The 14,141-nt window shown below is 40.6% G+C and overlaps 1 protein-coding gene across 1 annotated transcript in view; it reads left to right on the top strand.

Annotated features, from left to right (window-relative positions):
• Positions 1–14,141, top strand: part of RBM18 (RNA binding motif protein 18) — a 174,770-nt gene that overhangs the window by 3,219 nt on the left and 157,410 nt on the right. The window contains exon 2 of the mRNA XM_069241533.1: positions 4,905–5,023. Within this exon, the coding sequence (XP_069097634.1) occupies positions 4,911–5,023 (113 nt within the window). The 5' untranslated portion in view covers positions 4,905–4,910. The remainder of the gene's footprint in view (positions 1–4,904; positions 5,024–14,141) is intronic.

The raw sequence follows: 14,141 nt of genomic DNA on the forward strand, positions 1-14,141 counted from the left end.
GTTGTAAAACTCAATATGATGGATGACTCAGGAGCTCCCATTACAATCATCTCAGACACTTTCTATAACAAAACTTGGATTGACACTAAATCACTTAGGGCCCGATGTATCATTTTTCCAAATAGCGATTACCTATTTGTGATTATCTGCGAATCACAATTATGTAATTGCTATTTGAATGTATGACACTCCAGGAGTTTCATTTAGAGATGCCGAATGGCTTGCAAATCGACCTACCTCATTAACATTCATGAGGTCGGTCGCAATTTGCAACCCATTATGAATGGCTATGATCACAGGGATGGTGGCCTGCTGGGCTCCGCAGACCACCATGTCTGTGATTGCTTTTCAATAAAGCAATCCTTTTTTTTTTTTTTTTTTCTTTCTTTTATAAATGCATCCCGTTTTCCTTAAAGGAAAATGGGATGCATTTAAAAAAGAAAAATGAAAAGTTTTTTATTTTCATTTTTTTAAGAGTAGGCAGTGGTCCCTGGGACCACTGCCGGCTCTTAAAAAATGTTTTTGCATGCATTCACAAAGAGGAAGTAGGTGGTAAAATGTGAATGTTTTGCAACCGCATTTGGCACACAAAACGTTCCTACATACCACTGCCATTCGGTATTAGGAAGGGACACCCTTGACACGCCCCTTCCTAATACCGAATCAGTATATAGTCACATTTCCAGTTTGCGATTCGGTAACAAGTTACCGAATCGCAAATTGGAATTCATACATACCAAGATGCATTTTTGTGATCGCAAACAGGATCGCAAAAATGCATGATACTTCTGGCCCTTAGTCCCCCTGATGTTTCACCAAAAACCTATGGAGATCACGACATACATATGATTGGCTTCTTTGCTGATAAATGTTGGGAAAAGAAGTTACTACAAAAATGTAAGTGGCTGAAGAAGGTAAACATATTGTTGGGTGGCAAGATTTAGCAATGCTAGGTTAAATGCTAGTACTGGATTCAGAAAACCCTGTGGTTGTTGTTAAGGAAACCCTGGTGGCATCAGAAATTGACAATTATGACAGCTTATAAACTGAAGTTATTCAACACTTTCCAGAGATATTTAACAAAAACATTGGTACTATATATAAATTTGAACATGAGATAAAATTAAAGAAAAATGGTGTACCCATTAATCACAAGGTAAGGTACTGTTGTCTGTAAGCCCAGAACTAAAAACACTCCTAGATAAGCTTCTCAAAGAAGGAATTTTCACACAGACTCATGAACGAGTAAGTGCCATTGTCAATGTTTGAAAAAAGATGGGGTCACTAGGCTATGGACAGTCTTGCACACCCTAAATAAGCACATTATTTATTCTTTACTGAAGATAAATGATTTGTTGACAAACATCGGCAACGCTAGATATTTTTCACTGCTGGGCCTAAGCTCTGTCTATCATCAAATACCACTTACTGCAGATTCTAGCCATATTTATTACTCCTTTTGGAGCTTTCAAATTTATGAGGTTACCTTTTGGTCTTGCATCTGCAGCAAGTGTGTTTCAAACATTGATGGAAACAATCTTAGCTGACATACCTGAAACTCAAGTGTATCATGATGATGTATTAATATTAGCAAAATCAGTCAAACAACATTTTGTAGAAGGTATTGGAAGTATTCAAATAGGTTGGTATTACAGTCAAACCTGAAAAATGTTTATTGAAACAAGCACTAGACTATTTGGGTCATCATATTTCTAACACAGATATTAAACAGACATTTTCATTGGTCCAAGCCATACAGGATGTGACACCACCCAAAGATAAAGATACTTTACAATCTTTTCTTGGTATGAGTAAATACTACTCAAGATCCATACAAGGGTATGCCTTAGAGGTTCAACCATGCACAGGTTATATAAAAAAGAAGCATACTTTATTTGGGATAATGCTGCAGACCAATTGATCAAAAGGTTGATTATTGAGGCACCTACCTTATCAACATTTAAATCTGGATGTAAATGCATCCTCACAGTTGATGCAAGCCAAGTTGGTATAGGGGCAGTATAGACACACATTTACGACAAGCAAGAACACACAGTTGCTTTCACTTCCCGTTCACTGAAACATGCAAAATCACACTATAGCACCATTGGGAAAGAAGCATTGGCATGTTCAAGGACTGTAGAGAAGTTCACAACTTTTGTGTGGGGAACACATTTTGAACTGTACACAGATCACACACCTCTCTTATTAATTTACATAATGGCAATGGAACTAGCAAAGCAGCAGCTAAGCTGGTGAGACTTCTTTCTCGTTTACAGGAATATAATTTTTAAAATAATTATATTCCCAGGAGAAATAAATTGAGAGGTGGTTGCTTATCCAGAATGCAATTACAGAATGCTAAACAAAATGAAGTACTTGATGATGTTGAATCGATGGTGACCACTTTAGATGATGTCCTCAGTCCCTCAGGTGTAGTCTCCGAGAGGAATGGATGATTACAAAAGGACAATATCCTGTCTACTGTCATGTATTTTATTAAATAATAAAAGGTTGGCCCAGTGAGAGATCATTGCCCATTCAATTCAAGCCTTTTGCACAAGTGGAAAGTGAATTGTCAATTGTGGATGGAATTTTACTACGTAATGATGTGATTGTGCCACCCACATCTGTTCGACTCACCCTTATGAAGCTTCAGACAAAGCTCTTACAGGCATAGGAGCTGTTTTTAAGAATGTAAAACAATTGTTTGGTGGTCTTTAGAGTCCCAAGTTACTGACTGGATCTCTAAATATAGCACATGTTTATTATTATCTGATAATCACCAGGTCACTCATCAAACCCCTTTGCACACAGTACCACTTCCTGAGGATGTATGGACAAAGGCTGCCTTGGATTTTGCAGATCTAGTCGATGTGTTGTCATCAGAAAAAGATTTATACTGCTTCTAATAGATTATTTTTCAAAGTGGGTATATTTTGAGTTTTAGTTCAAGCCACAATGCAACTCCTGTCATAAAATGTTTCCCAAACATTTTTTGTATTGAAGGACCATCTAGGGAATTGGTGACTGACAATGGGACACACCACTTCATTACAGATGAGGGAATTCATTGATCGCTTTCACATTAAGCATTTGAACATGGCCTTATTGTCACCAGCTTCAATTGGACTTGTTGAAAGAATAAATAGATGTCTCAAGGAAGGTGTACAATCTGTGTTAGCTAACAGACTTCCTATGGAAGACTTCTTAAAAAAGAACTGTGGGCTCATCTATTGACTCCACGAGGCACCTCAAGCGTCACCTTTTTGCTCGTTAAAAAAAAGAAAACTAAGATCTGAAGTATTCCCTGATTGGATGAAAGATATATTACCTAAAGAAAAAAGTTGGCAATGCAAAATGAATAAAATGGTCAAAGAGGAAGTATTTTTGAAACTTCACAGAAGGATCGCTATGATGACACAGATAATGTAAACAAGCATTTGCTATGTTGGAACTATTGGAGTTGTAAATTCCACTTTACTTAAAACGTCAGTCAGGCACAAAGTCTGAACCTAGCGAAACTTCTTCTTCATGCAACTCAGTGGAAATAATTGAAGAATGTGTCAGAACTGGAGAAGGCTGCAGAAATGATAGAACACATCAAAATGTTTCTATGCCTTCAAAATGTAAAGAATATTAAATGCATTGACTTATTTAAAGTATTTAAGATTTTTTCTACTATTACACAATGGTTTTGTTTTCGTTTTATAAAGGAGATGATGATGTAATGATTATGTAGGCCTTAATTAACATCTATTACTTTCTCAGTCCTTCTTTAATGTCAGTTTATTGAACAGTTGAAGTTCACAACATAACATAGTCACTCACTTTATTTACATTTAATGTGCCTAACAATTCAGCATTCCTTCTCCATGGTATCCAACTACATTTCCGGCAGTTGTGGCTGGAATTTCTTGAAGACCAGGCATGCCAGATGTGTGCTCCTGTTTGTATTCAACAAATCTACAATTTCTCATGGCATTTGCTTACTGGATGTTAATTTACCACACCACACAACACACATTCAATGTAGAGGTCTGTGCCTTACTTACGTTATCCTTCCACTATTTTCATAATGTTGGCCATGGCCAACATTAAGTCATCAGCTTTGAAAAAGGACTTGAATGACATTTTTGCTTTCCCACTTGGCTGTTTTATATAATCTGGGGTAAACATTTAATCTTGCCAGTCTTTAGCTAGCCAATCCGGAGCTAGCTAATCTGTCAAAAATGCAAGCACTAAGAAAGTGGTTATATGGCAGTCTCAAAGAGCTGCATGAGAAAAGGATATTTACATTTAGGAATATATTTACACCTTCGTCTATCGCTGAAGCTCCCAAGTGAAAATGGTAAGCATTGTTAGAAACTTGATTTCCTCACAATTTCCCATGAGCATGCAGTCTAATGTTAAGGTAAAACAGCTTCTGTGATGCGGTTTCACCCCAGCAAAAGCCAGATGTAAGTGTACAGGAATGAAATGCACACACCAGAGCCGGTGTTCTCTTCTGGTTTGTTTTATCTTTGCATTTTGTTTCAACATTGAGAGGAATAGCCTAACGGAAACAGTAATCCTGTTGCCAGGTTTTAACTCCCTGTGCTCCAAATGAGCATTGTTGCATTTGACATGTGAGCATCTTATTGATCTATCCTCATATCTGAATTTACTTCCAGATGGTTGCCTAGATGTGGATTTCTCTATCTTAAAGCTCACGTTCTTTTCCCCTCAATGTGCACAGTGTGCCATTCTCAACTGTAAGCTCGTATTTTACTTGCTTAATTAAAACCTTTCTGCCTCTGAGAATCATTGTTATTCATTTCAGTAGTTTTCTAACGACTCAGTTTTTGCTATTTTGTCATTCAGTTTGACCCGTTTGCATCGTTTTATTTCTCTTTGGTGACTAGAACTCGATGGAGGAAGAGACTAAAGCTTTGCCATTGGAGAACGCATCTATTCTTTCAGAAGGTTCTTTACAAGATGGCCATCGATTATGGATTGGCAATTTAGATCCCAAAATAACTGAGTAAGTCGTACCTTACTGTTACCTTGTGAAACAGTAGATTAAGAATTTGTGAATAAAGATTCTGTTTGTTGAAATACTTTGCGGGTTATGTAACTCTGCACTTGCCAAGCTATTGTAGTTGTTAGTGTGTACTTAAAGCTACATTAAAATTATTTTTTTGATTAACAAGTATTACTGCACCTATAAAACCCAAGAAGTTTAACTTTGCATCTAAAACATGCCCATCGAAATAATGATGAGTAGAATAAAAACAGTAAAGAGTTGATTGAGATACATGCTTAACCAAAATTCTGCAGGTTCTAAGTTCAAATCCCAGCAAGTTGTTAAAACAAATATCATTATGGAAGGACAAGAAATACCTGTTGTGAGCTTTTAGAGGTTCTTGATTTTCTGTTTTTTGCTATTTAATTATTAATCATCATCTTTTGTATGATTCGCTCATGGCCTCATCCCTTGAAAAGAGCATGCAGATGCTTCAGTGATTGCCCACTTAACGAACAACTACTCCCTAGTTACCAAGGTTCCTTTGCTCTCATTAAACCAGTATGCTAGAGGCATTGCTGCAGCAGGGCCAGCTTTTGGCATGGTCAAGCTGGGTGGAGGCCCAGGGAGCCAATCTTCTGAGAGGTGCACAGAGCATTGTGCATTAAGGTTATGCTAACAGCAGCGCCCCTCTCATCTTGCTCCAGCTTGTTCGTTTCTCAGTCAGATTTTCCAGTTTAAAGTGTTTTTTTGCCATAGGTAATGTTTTCATACCCATAATCCCCCTTTCTTGCCCTCCCTTCACCTTCTCACTCCTGCCAACACACACCTACAACACCCTCATCAGTGTGAGGCAGCTAAGCTATGGGCGATTTAGGTGAGCTGGGGGAGGTCTGAAGAGGTTTTTGTTCAGGGACCATTCACTGTTCATCAAGGGATTGACCAGGGAACACAAAAGGCACCTCAGCTGCCTCATATTCACTAGCATCAGCAACAGTGCCAAATTTCTCTCCACCCAGGGCTGTATCTGAGCAAGGGCTGACTTGCTGCCAGAGTACCTTTCCTGGCTTCTGTTTCCCAATGTAACCAGTGGACTGCCTCCTTTTCTGATGCCATGTTCTATTTCTGTCTCCATGCTCATGTCCGCTGTTGTCTTTTTGTTATTGTTTCTGCAGATGTCATGTTGTATCAGCTCACGTAGGTGATTCCTTTTCTGTATCTCTGCTTCTCCTCATTTGGCCAAGGGGAGCATAGGCTCGCCCTGTTTCTTTCTTCCTACCTTTGTTGCCATTTTGTGTCTGGGACATTTCTGTCTGTGCCTTACCTTGTGCCCAACTTCTGCACAGAAGGTTACAGCCATGTTTTGCACACCATGGTGGGCATGTTGTTACTCAAGACACAGGCTTTTTTCCCCAACTATGTGGGTGAACCCTGGATTCTATCCACCCGTATTATTTGCTATACTTCACCTACCTTCAGATTTTCTTCAGATGTGCAACGCAGGCCTGTGAGGGTGGGAGGGGCAACACTACATTGCCCCCCATTTCACAGGCTACGCAGCTTTTCGGGAAACCAACTCGGTGTGGTGTGCGTGCATGTATGTGAGATATTGTAGACGCAAGGGCCACATATCACATTCTGTAGGTGGGGCACACTTTTTGCTTTGCACCACTTCTTTCCCTGTCTGCCTCTCTGTGGACTCCCAGCTGTGATACAGGCTGTTACACCTACACCCAGTTAGTAAGTGTACGCTCTAAGGTGCTAGACTCTCACTCTGTGGATTACATTATGCTCAAAGAGCTGAAATTCACATCTATCATTAAAACGCTTCTCAAAATGCACGGTACTCAAACTGAGAGAAAGAGAAACATCATCAAGACACAAGATTGCCATAAAGTCTTAGTCACAAACCAAATGTTGTAGGCAGTGATACCTGCTCTCATTAAGTCTGCTCCAAGAAGCAAAAATTGTGCCCAATGAATGACAAGGCTTGGTACCCATACACCAACACAGGCTGTGCAGTAATGTGTTGATTTTGCATCAAAGAAGTGAGATCGTGATCCAATAGAGAAGCTCATCCTCATAAGTGGTATTGTTATTCAACACATGATATTTACACCTGTTCAGTGAGACTGTTCTTCTGTGGATGAGACTAACATTCACTAAGTGATGCTGTACTTTTTTCCCTTTGCACTCTTGCCATAGTGTGTGCCCGGGGGTGTTCTTTTCTTATGCTTACTTTTTCAGTCTGAGATTCTGCAAGCCCAATGCAGCTTCTACCCACGACGGGATTCAGCTTCCAAAAGCTAGCCTTCTCAGCAACAAGTGCACTATTACAATAAACTTCAAATAAAGGATTAAGCTATGCTGTGTCAAATCCATAATGAGGTCTGTGGTGGTGCTGTCCTTTTTTAGGTCGAGCCTAGACAGGGCTTGCACTATTTCTTCGAGGCATGTTGTATATAATTTGTGGGCTTACTTCCTTCCCATTAATTGTTTTTATTTATCCCTTCCATTGTCCTTTAAAAATACTTACTTGCTACTGGTGAATCCTTCTTTGCCCCTCCTTTTTTAGTCAAGCCTAGACAGCGAACATGTGCTGTCTGCAAAACCTGTTGGATGGAGTATAGGAATTTGCTCCTGTCTGCCGCTTACCAAAGGTTGAAGGCAGTGTTGCTCTTATTTTGCTGCCTTCTAACTAGTTTGGCAGCCGATACGTCACTTCCTGTACTTGGCTGAGGAGCACCGGCCAAGTACAGTTCAAGTACAGTTTAATTAAGCCTGGAATGTTTTTCTCCTGTTTGAACGGTCTATTTTACTTTGTTTCCTGCCTCTTGCTTTTGTCAGTAAGCACTTGAGTTCATGCGCACAGTTCGTTTTCACATTTGCCCTTCACTTGTTCCTTACTTTACATAATTAGTAATTGCATGTAGTGTTGTGCGTGTGTTTTGTACATTTATTGTGGCTTTATGTAGCATGAAATTGACCCAGGAATGAATCCTCAACAGTGGCTCTCCCTGCACAGTGAGGGAGCCAATACTACAATATTCACTGCACCCGGGGAAACTCATCCCATAATGCTTTGCAGGCATTCTTTTTACAACACATTTTTGGCCCTAACTCAGCCTGTGGTGGTCCTAGGACAATGGGACCACCACCAAAACATTCAGAATGAAGTGCTATTTCTGTCCAGGACATCTTGTGGGTCACACTAGGTTAGAGGGTGCCCAAAATCATAACATCTTCCACCATTCAATGCATATTTGAACTCTCTTTTAGCTGGAACTTTTGTTTTTACAGCCAAGAGGAGTTTGTGTTACATGTTATAGGAGCCTTGTTTGTAATAATATTCTGACAACCTTGCTTGTCCAGCAAAAAGTGTAATGCACTATGCTCCTCAAGGGCTGAAGGATGATAATTTCCCCAAGGCACTACTAACTCTCCACGATCAGTGGTACTGCACCTTCTGCTAATGCACAAACAGTTTATTTCTGATAAAGGTGTAATGTACAGCATGGCTTAATACTGCAAATTGACCAAGGCACTCAGAGGAGTAAAGTCCAGTAAGATCAATGGGAAAAGGTATCCCTGGTAATGTAGGTCCAGAAGCGGAGAAGAAAGCACTGATTCCAAGTTGGTGTTGATCAAAGTCTTTAATTCTTAGACAGCGTTTGTCACAGGTGAGTTTTCATTTTTGCAGAGAAACAGCCAACACGTGTTTCGTCACACAAGTGACTTTATCAAGGCTGGGCTAGTCCGGCCAAGGAAAGTACGACCGTAATTGGTATGCAGGTAGGTTGAAAGAATGTGCTGGGTCTGGCAAGTTCAATGTATGTTCTTCCAGTAACCGAAGAAGGAGGCGAGGAAGCCCTGATAAGCCTCCAACCGAGTTCCTTGTTGGAAATGCTCGGTCCGTCTGTTATCCGAAAAGAACGCGTACATTGAACTTGCCAGACCCAGCACATTCTTTCAACCTACCTGCATACCAATTACGGTCGTACTTTCCTTCGCCGGACTGGCCAAGCCTTGATAAAGTCACTTGTGTGACGAGACACGTGTTGGCTGTTTCTCTGCAAAAATGAAAACTCACCTGTGACAAACGCTGTCTAAGAATTAAAGACTTTGATCAACACCAACTTGGAATCAGTGCTTTCTTCTCCACTTCTGGACCTACATTACCATGGATACCTTTTCCCATTGATCTTACTGGACTTTACTCCTCTGAGTGCCTTGGTCAATTTGCAGTAATTATCATTGTGTATCTGGGTACACAACTTTCAGTGCCTATTGGGTAGTTGGGCACTCGACCAACATGGCACCAGTTTCTCGTATCTTTGACTTTGCTGTCCAATACAAACTGGTATGTTACGGAGGTGCGGCACCTTGACCGCCACTACCCTTTTTCAGCATGGCTTAATATTTCAGCCATTTCACTGAGAACCTGGTACTTCTCCAGCCGTTTCTGGGTTTGGGGGACATTCTGAGCTTCTGATGTCAGTTCTGTCAGTGTTCTGTGACGCTGTACTCTGAGTGCTTTTGGCTCCATAGGGACATCTAGCCACAGCAGTGGTACTGCACCTTCTGCTGTTGACTCTACAGTGACATCTAGTAACGACCAGCGGCAGTGCACCCTTGTGCCACTGACTTCACAGTTAAATGATATTTAAAAGGCCTGCTAGGCCTGAAAATGTGTAATACCTACACTCAAGGGGCTGATTATATGGTTACACTGCAGTGTTCTTTGTCATTCATTTTTTTTTCATGTGGTTATGCCCTCTAGGAGCTGACGATATGGTTATATGACCATGTTTCTTCCGAATGCTATTTTTAATGTGGTGCTCTGTAGGGCTGTTTGGACCAATACAGTCTAATGCCAAGTGTATGAAGAAATGCACAAACACAATTTATATCTGATAAAGGTTTAATATGCGGCATGGCTAAATATTTCAGCCATTTCACTGAGGACCTGGTACGTCTCCAGCTGTTTCCAGGTTTGGGGGACAGTCTGAGCTTCTGATATCGGAAGAAGTTCTGGGAGTGTTCTGTGACACTCTATTCTGAGTGCTTTTGGCTCCACAAGGACATCTAGCCACGGCCAGTGGGACTGCACCTTCTGCTGTTGACCATACAGGGACATCTAGCCATGACCAGTGGAGCTACACCTTCTGCTATTGATTCTATAGGGACATCTAGTAACGACCTGTGGCACTGCACCCTTTTGCCACTGACTCCACAGTTAATGATATTTAAAAGGCCTGAAAATGTGTAATACACTATGCCCCCAGGAGGCTGATTATATGGTTACCCTGCAATGTTCTTTATAATTTTTTTAATGTGATTATGCCCTCTAGTGGCAGAATATATGGTTACTTTGACCATGTCTCTTCCAAATGCTATTTTTACTGTGGTGCTCTGTAGGGGCTGTTCTGACCATTACAGTCTAATGCCAAGTGTACAAAGGAATGCACAAACACAGTTTATTTCTGATAAAGGTTTAATGTGCTGCATGGCTAAATATTTATAAGGTCCCAAAAGTGAGGCCGTCATGATCGTTTACAATGCCAACAGCTGTAACTCTCGCTAATGTGAGACATAATGCATTGCAAATGCTTGTTTTGTTTTGTTTCCTCCAACGGAGCTCTGCCCAAGTTCTGGATCTTTACACCTGAGTTGTTTGTGCTCGTTTTGTGGGATTCTTTTTTTCTTTCTTTCCTGATAGTGTTACATGTCAGCCTTTGTGCATGCCCACCCTCATCGTTGTGGACCACTTTATTATATAGAACTTCTATCAACCCTTGGGATATTATTACAGACATTTTTCCAGTAAGTGTCTTTGTCCTCCAGTAATATTTACATGATAGAAATCCCAGTGCTAGCCCACTAATCTGAAGCATCCACATAAGGGGCCAGGACATGCTGCCGGAGGCACGTGACGCGCGCATCGCAGGCACTAGGGCGCTCCGGTGAGGTGGTTATGCTTATCCCGCACTGCTGCTCTGCATGTGCCTTGTTACTTTTTACACTTGCTGGGAAATCTGGATTTGTTTTGAAAAACACTTTTCTCATTTCATGGTGACGTGTGCCTGGACGGGTAGTATATCTGTCTCCATCCTCAATGGGATGTTCCAGCCACCATGTCTCGATATGTCCCTGTCGGGGTGCCTAGGCTGTCTGCGTAGTTCTCCGGGGAGGGGCAGCAAATATTCTCCCCCTCCTTTAGCTTCTTGCTTTCATTTCTTTCAAAGCTGATCCCTGCTCATGTTCGATTTTCACTGGTCTCCCACAAGTTTCTGCTGTATTTTCATAAAACACTTTTCAGATCCCAATCCCACGCCCGAAATAGGTTTGAATGGAGATGCATCCCCCCTTGAGCCAATCAGGGATTACAACTTTACAGCCCACCTTGACATCTAAATCCACTTTTCTGATTATACTTTTTCAACAAACTATCCAAAAGCCGTAACACATCACAAATCCATTTATTTATTAATGCATTTGTTTGTTCATTTATTCATGTAAGACAGAGAGATTCATTATCATGGGGACTGACATCTTGCACATCCTCACCTGTAAAGTTTAGATCATTTTGTGCAGTGTTCCATCAGAGCTGTTCAGTTTAATATTTACTTCTTGGCATAAAAGTATGGGGAAATACCTGTTCTGGGAAAATAGCACATAAGTGAAAGCACTGTTAATGTATATCTGCAGCCCTTGTGTGGGTCTAACTGCTGTAAAAAGTGTGGGCGTCTGTTGGCTAGGTTGTATTTACCCTAACAGTGCTTGATATCTTTGATTTCAAAAGCAGGACTCTCTGGTACCGAAGAGGGTGCTGGTTATAACGACTATGCTGATGTGTCCCACACCTTCAAGTTCGCTATACAAATAAAACAAACCTGGAATTGACAGAACATTGAGGTTTTTTTAATGTCCCCATCTAAAATACATTTTTCTAATGAATTTGATGTAGGTACACCTTTTTGACCCAAAATGTTTATCTTTTAAGGTGTAGCCTATTGGACAGCACAAGGTATATGGTTGCGTAAAACCTAGGCAAAAAAAAAAACCCAAACTCTTGTTTGTTAGTGGTTATGTCCTAACAATACAGCGTATAGCATCAGCCTCTATGTAAAACGAGCTGCATTTGTTGAAGGAGAGTGACTTCTCTTAAGTACATGCAAATTGTATATCAAAACCCCCGGCTTGCTTCGAGCACCGTTGTAAACAGGGCTGTAAATCATGTTGTTATCTCATCACATTGCTTTAGACAGTGCAAAAAAGGGTGGCTGGGCAATACAATGAAAGTCTGTGGGATGGTAATGAATTTGAAGTCCCATTGAGAGACTCCAGTTTATGGATAATGGCAAATATGCAAAGTGTTGCCCTGGAGAAGAGAGTTAAGTCTGCCATAATGTAATATGTGCACTCCACACATTTATTTTCAGCAGCGGCACAGCACCCTGAATAATCTACTGCATGGCTACACACTTCCAAGGTCCAAAAGACGAGACCTGTTGGCTTTGCGAGTGCTTGTTAAATGTGACAGTTAAATTCATGGAGACATGCTGTATTCAATGCATTCTCTATATCCATGCTCCAAGGGGCTTTGTTTGGATCAGCCCCATTTAGCCATTGGCTTCTGTGACTCAGAATCCAAATTGCGATGGGCCCACAGGGCTACTTTAGTCTCACCTTATCTGTGTTGGATGTATAAGTACATCATTTTGTCTCCGTTGAACCAAATGAGGGACTATTTTACATCTGAAACCACAACTTAAATCACATATTTTAAGTCTGTACCATATCCTTTAAGTGTGTCTGTCAGGCAGTTCATCTTAGGTCCCTCTATTTCTCCATTCTTCTCAGTCGCTCCCAGCCATGGCTTTTCCTACACAGTCATGCACTGCAGAGCTAGGGAAGGAAGCAAGATTGTCATGCCACCCCCATGGCTTACTGTGCAGCTGTCTAACTGCAAAGGTATATTGAGGACATGCTGAAAGCTTACTTACAAATGAATTCTACTCATTGCTTACTATTGGGTTTGTGTTTTGTTACTCACATTTGCTTATTTTCTATTCACTGGCTTTATTTGTTTTAGGCATTCCAGCTTGTCTTTGTCCCTCCCATGAAGTATAGCTTGTTTACCACTTATCTGGTTGGCCTCTTGTATTCTTCCACCAGTGCTCGTTTTCCGGGAACGCTTTTGTTTTTTTTCTGTCTCACGAGGCACTCCAGGATAGTGCATGAGTTTTCAGCTGTCTCCCTTGTATGCTAGTTCACACAGCATCTGCTGCAATAAATGTGCTGTATTTCTTTGAAAAGGTTTCCTTACTCCAATCTTTCTGTATAACTGATTCTATTTATCGCGGGCACTGTCGGTTCAACTATCAGATATGCCTGTGAGGAACAGTGTTGTGTCTATGAGCTTAATTTATTTGGTCAGTGCCCTTTACCAATCGCATGATTTAAATGATCCTCTTCCTCACTTTCATGTCCGTGCCATAGGCACTGGAAGTAGGGGTCCATGGGCTGCTACAGCATATGTAAAATAACCATGCTGGAGCTAAGAATTGAAATGGCCTTTATATTTTTTTTTATCTAGTCACATTTGCTCTGCCTTCAAAAATAGAGGACACATGTCAGGTTCATTTCGTTTGACAAAGCGCTGTTATTTTTTTTTTCGAGGAAGGTCGGTGTTTACTGATCTTTTTATGACTGCAAAGTGGGAGAATTTTGTAAAGTGAATTAAGTGACGGTGTTACTGGGTACAGGAAGGATAGGCTGTATGATGTCATTTCTAACATGCAAAAAAATAAATACATGTACATGACCTGTACAAATATTTCAGAATATATCAGCAGTTAGGAAAGCACAAATAAAAGATATTTTTTGTAATTCCAAAGTGTGCTGGAAACTTGGATTTGAAAAGGCTCAAAACCAAGACACCTTACTTGTTGATGCACAAATGATTAATATTCCTATAAATCATTTCCCATTAGCATTTATGTGCTATATAGTTTTATCAATACAGTCTGTGCAAATTTAATGGCCATTTCAATGGAAAATGTGCTGTCTGTAAATGACAATGCGCTACCAATAATGCTTTAGTCACATTCAAAAATCTCCCTCTTCATGTCGA

Source organism: Pleurodeles waltl, chromosome 6, assembly GCF_031143425.1.
Source record: "Pleurodeles waltl isolate 20211129_DDA chromosome 6, aPleWal1.hap1.20221129, whole genome shotgun sequence".
Classification (NCBI taxonomy): Eukaryota; Metazoa; Chordata; class Amphibia; order Caudata; family Salamandridae; genus Pleurodeles; species Pleurodeles waltl.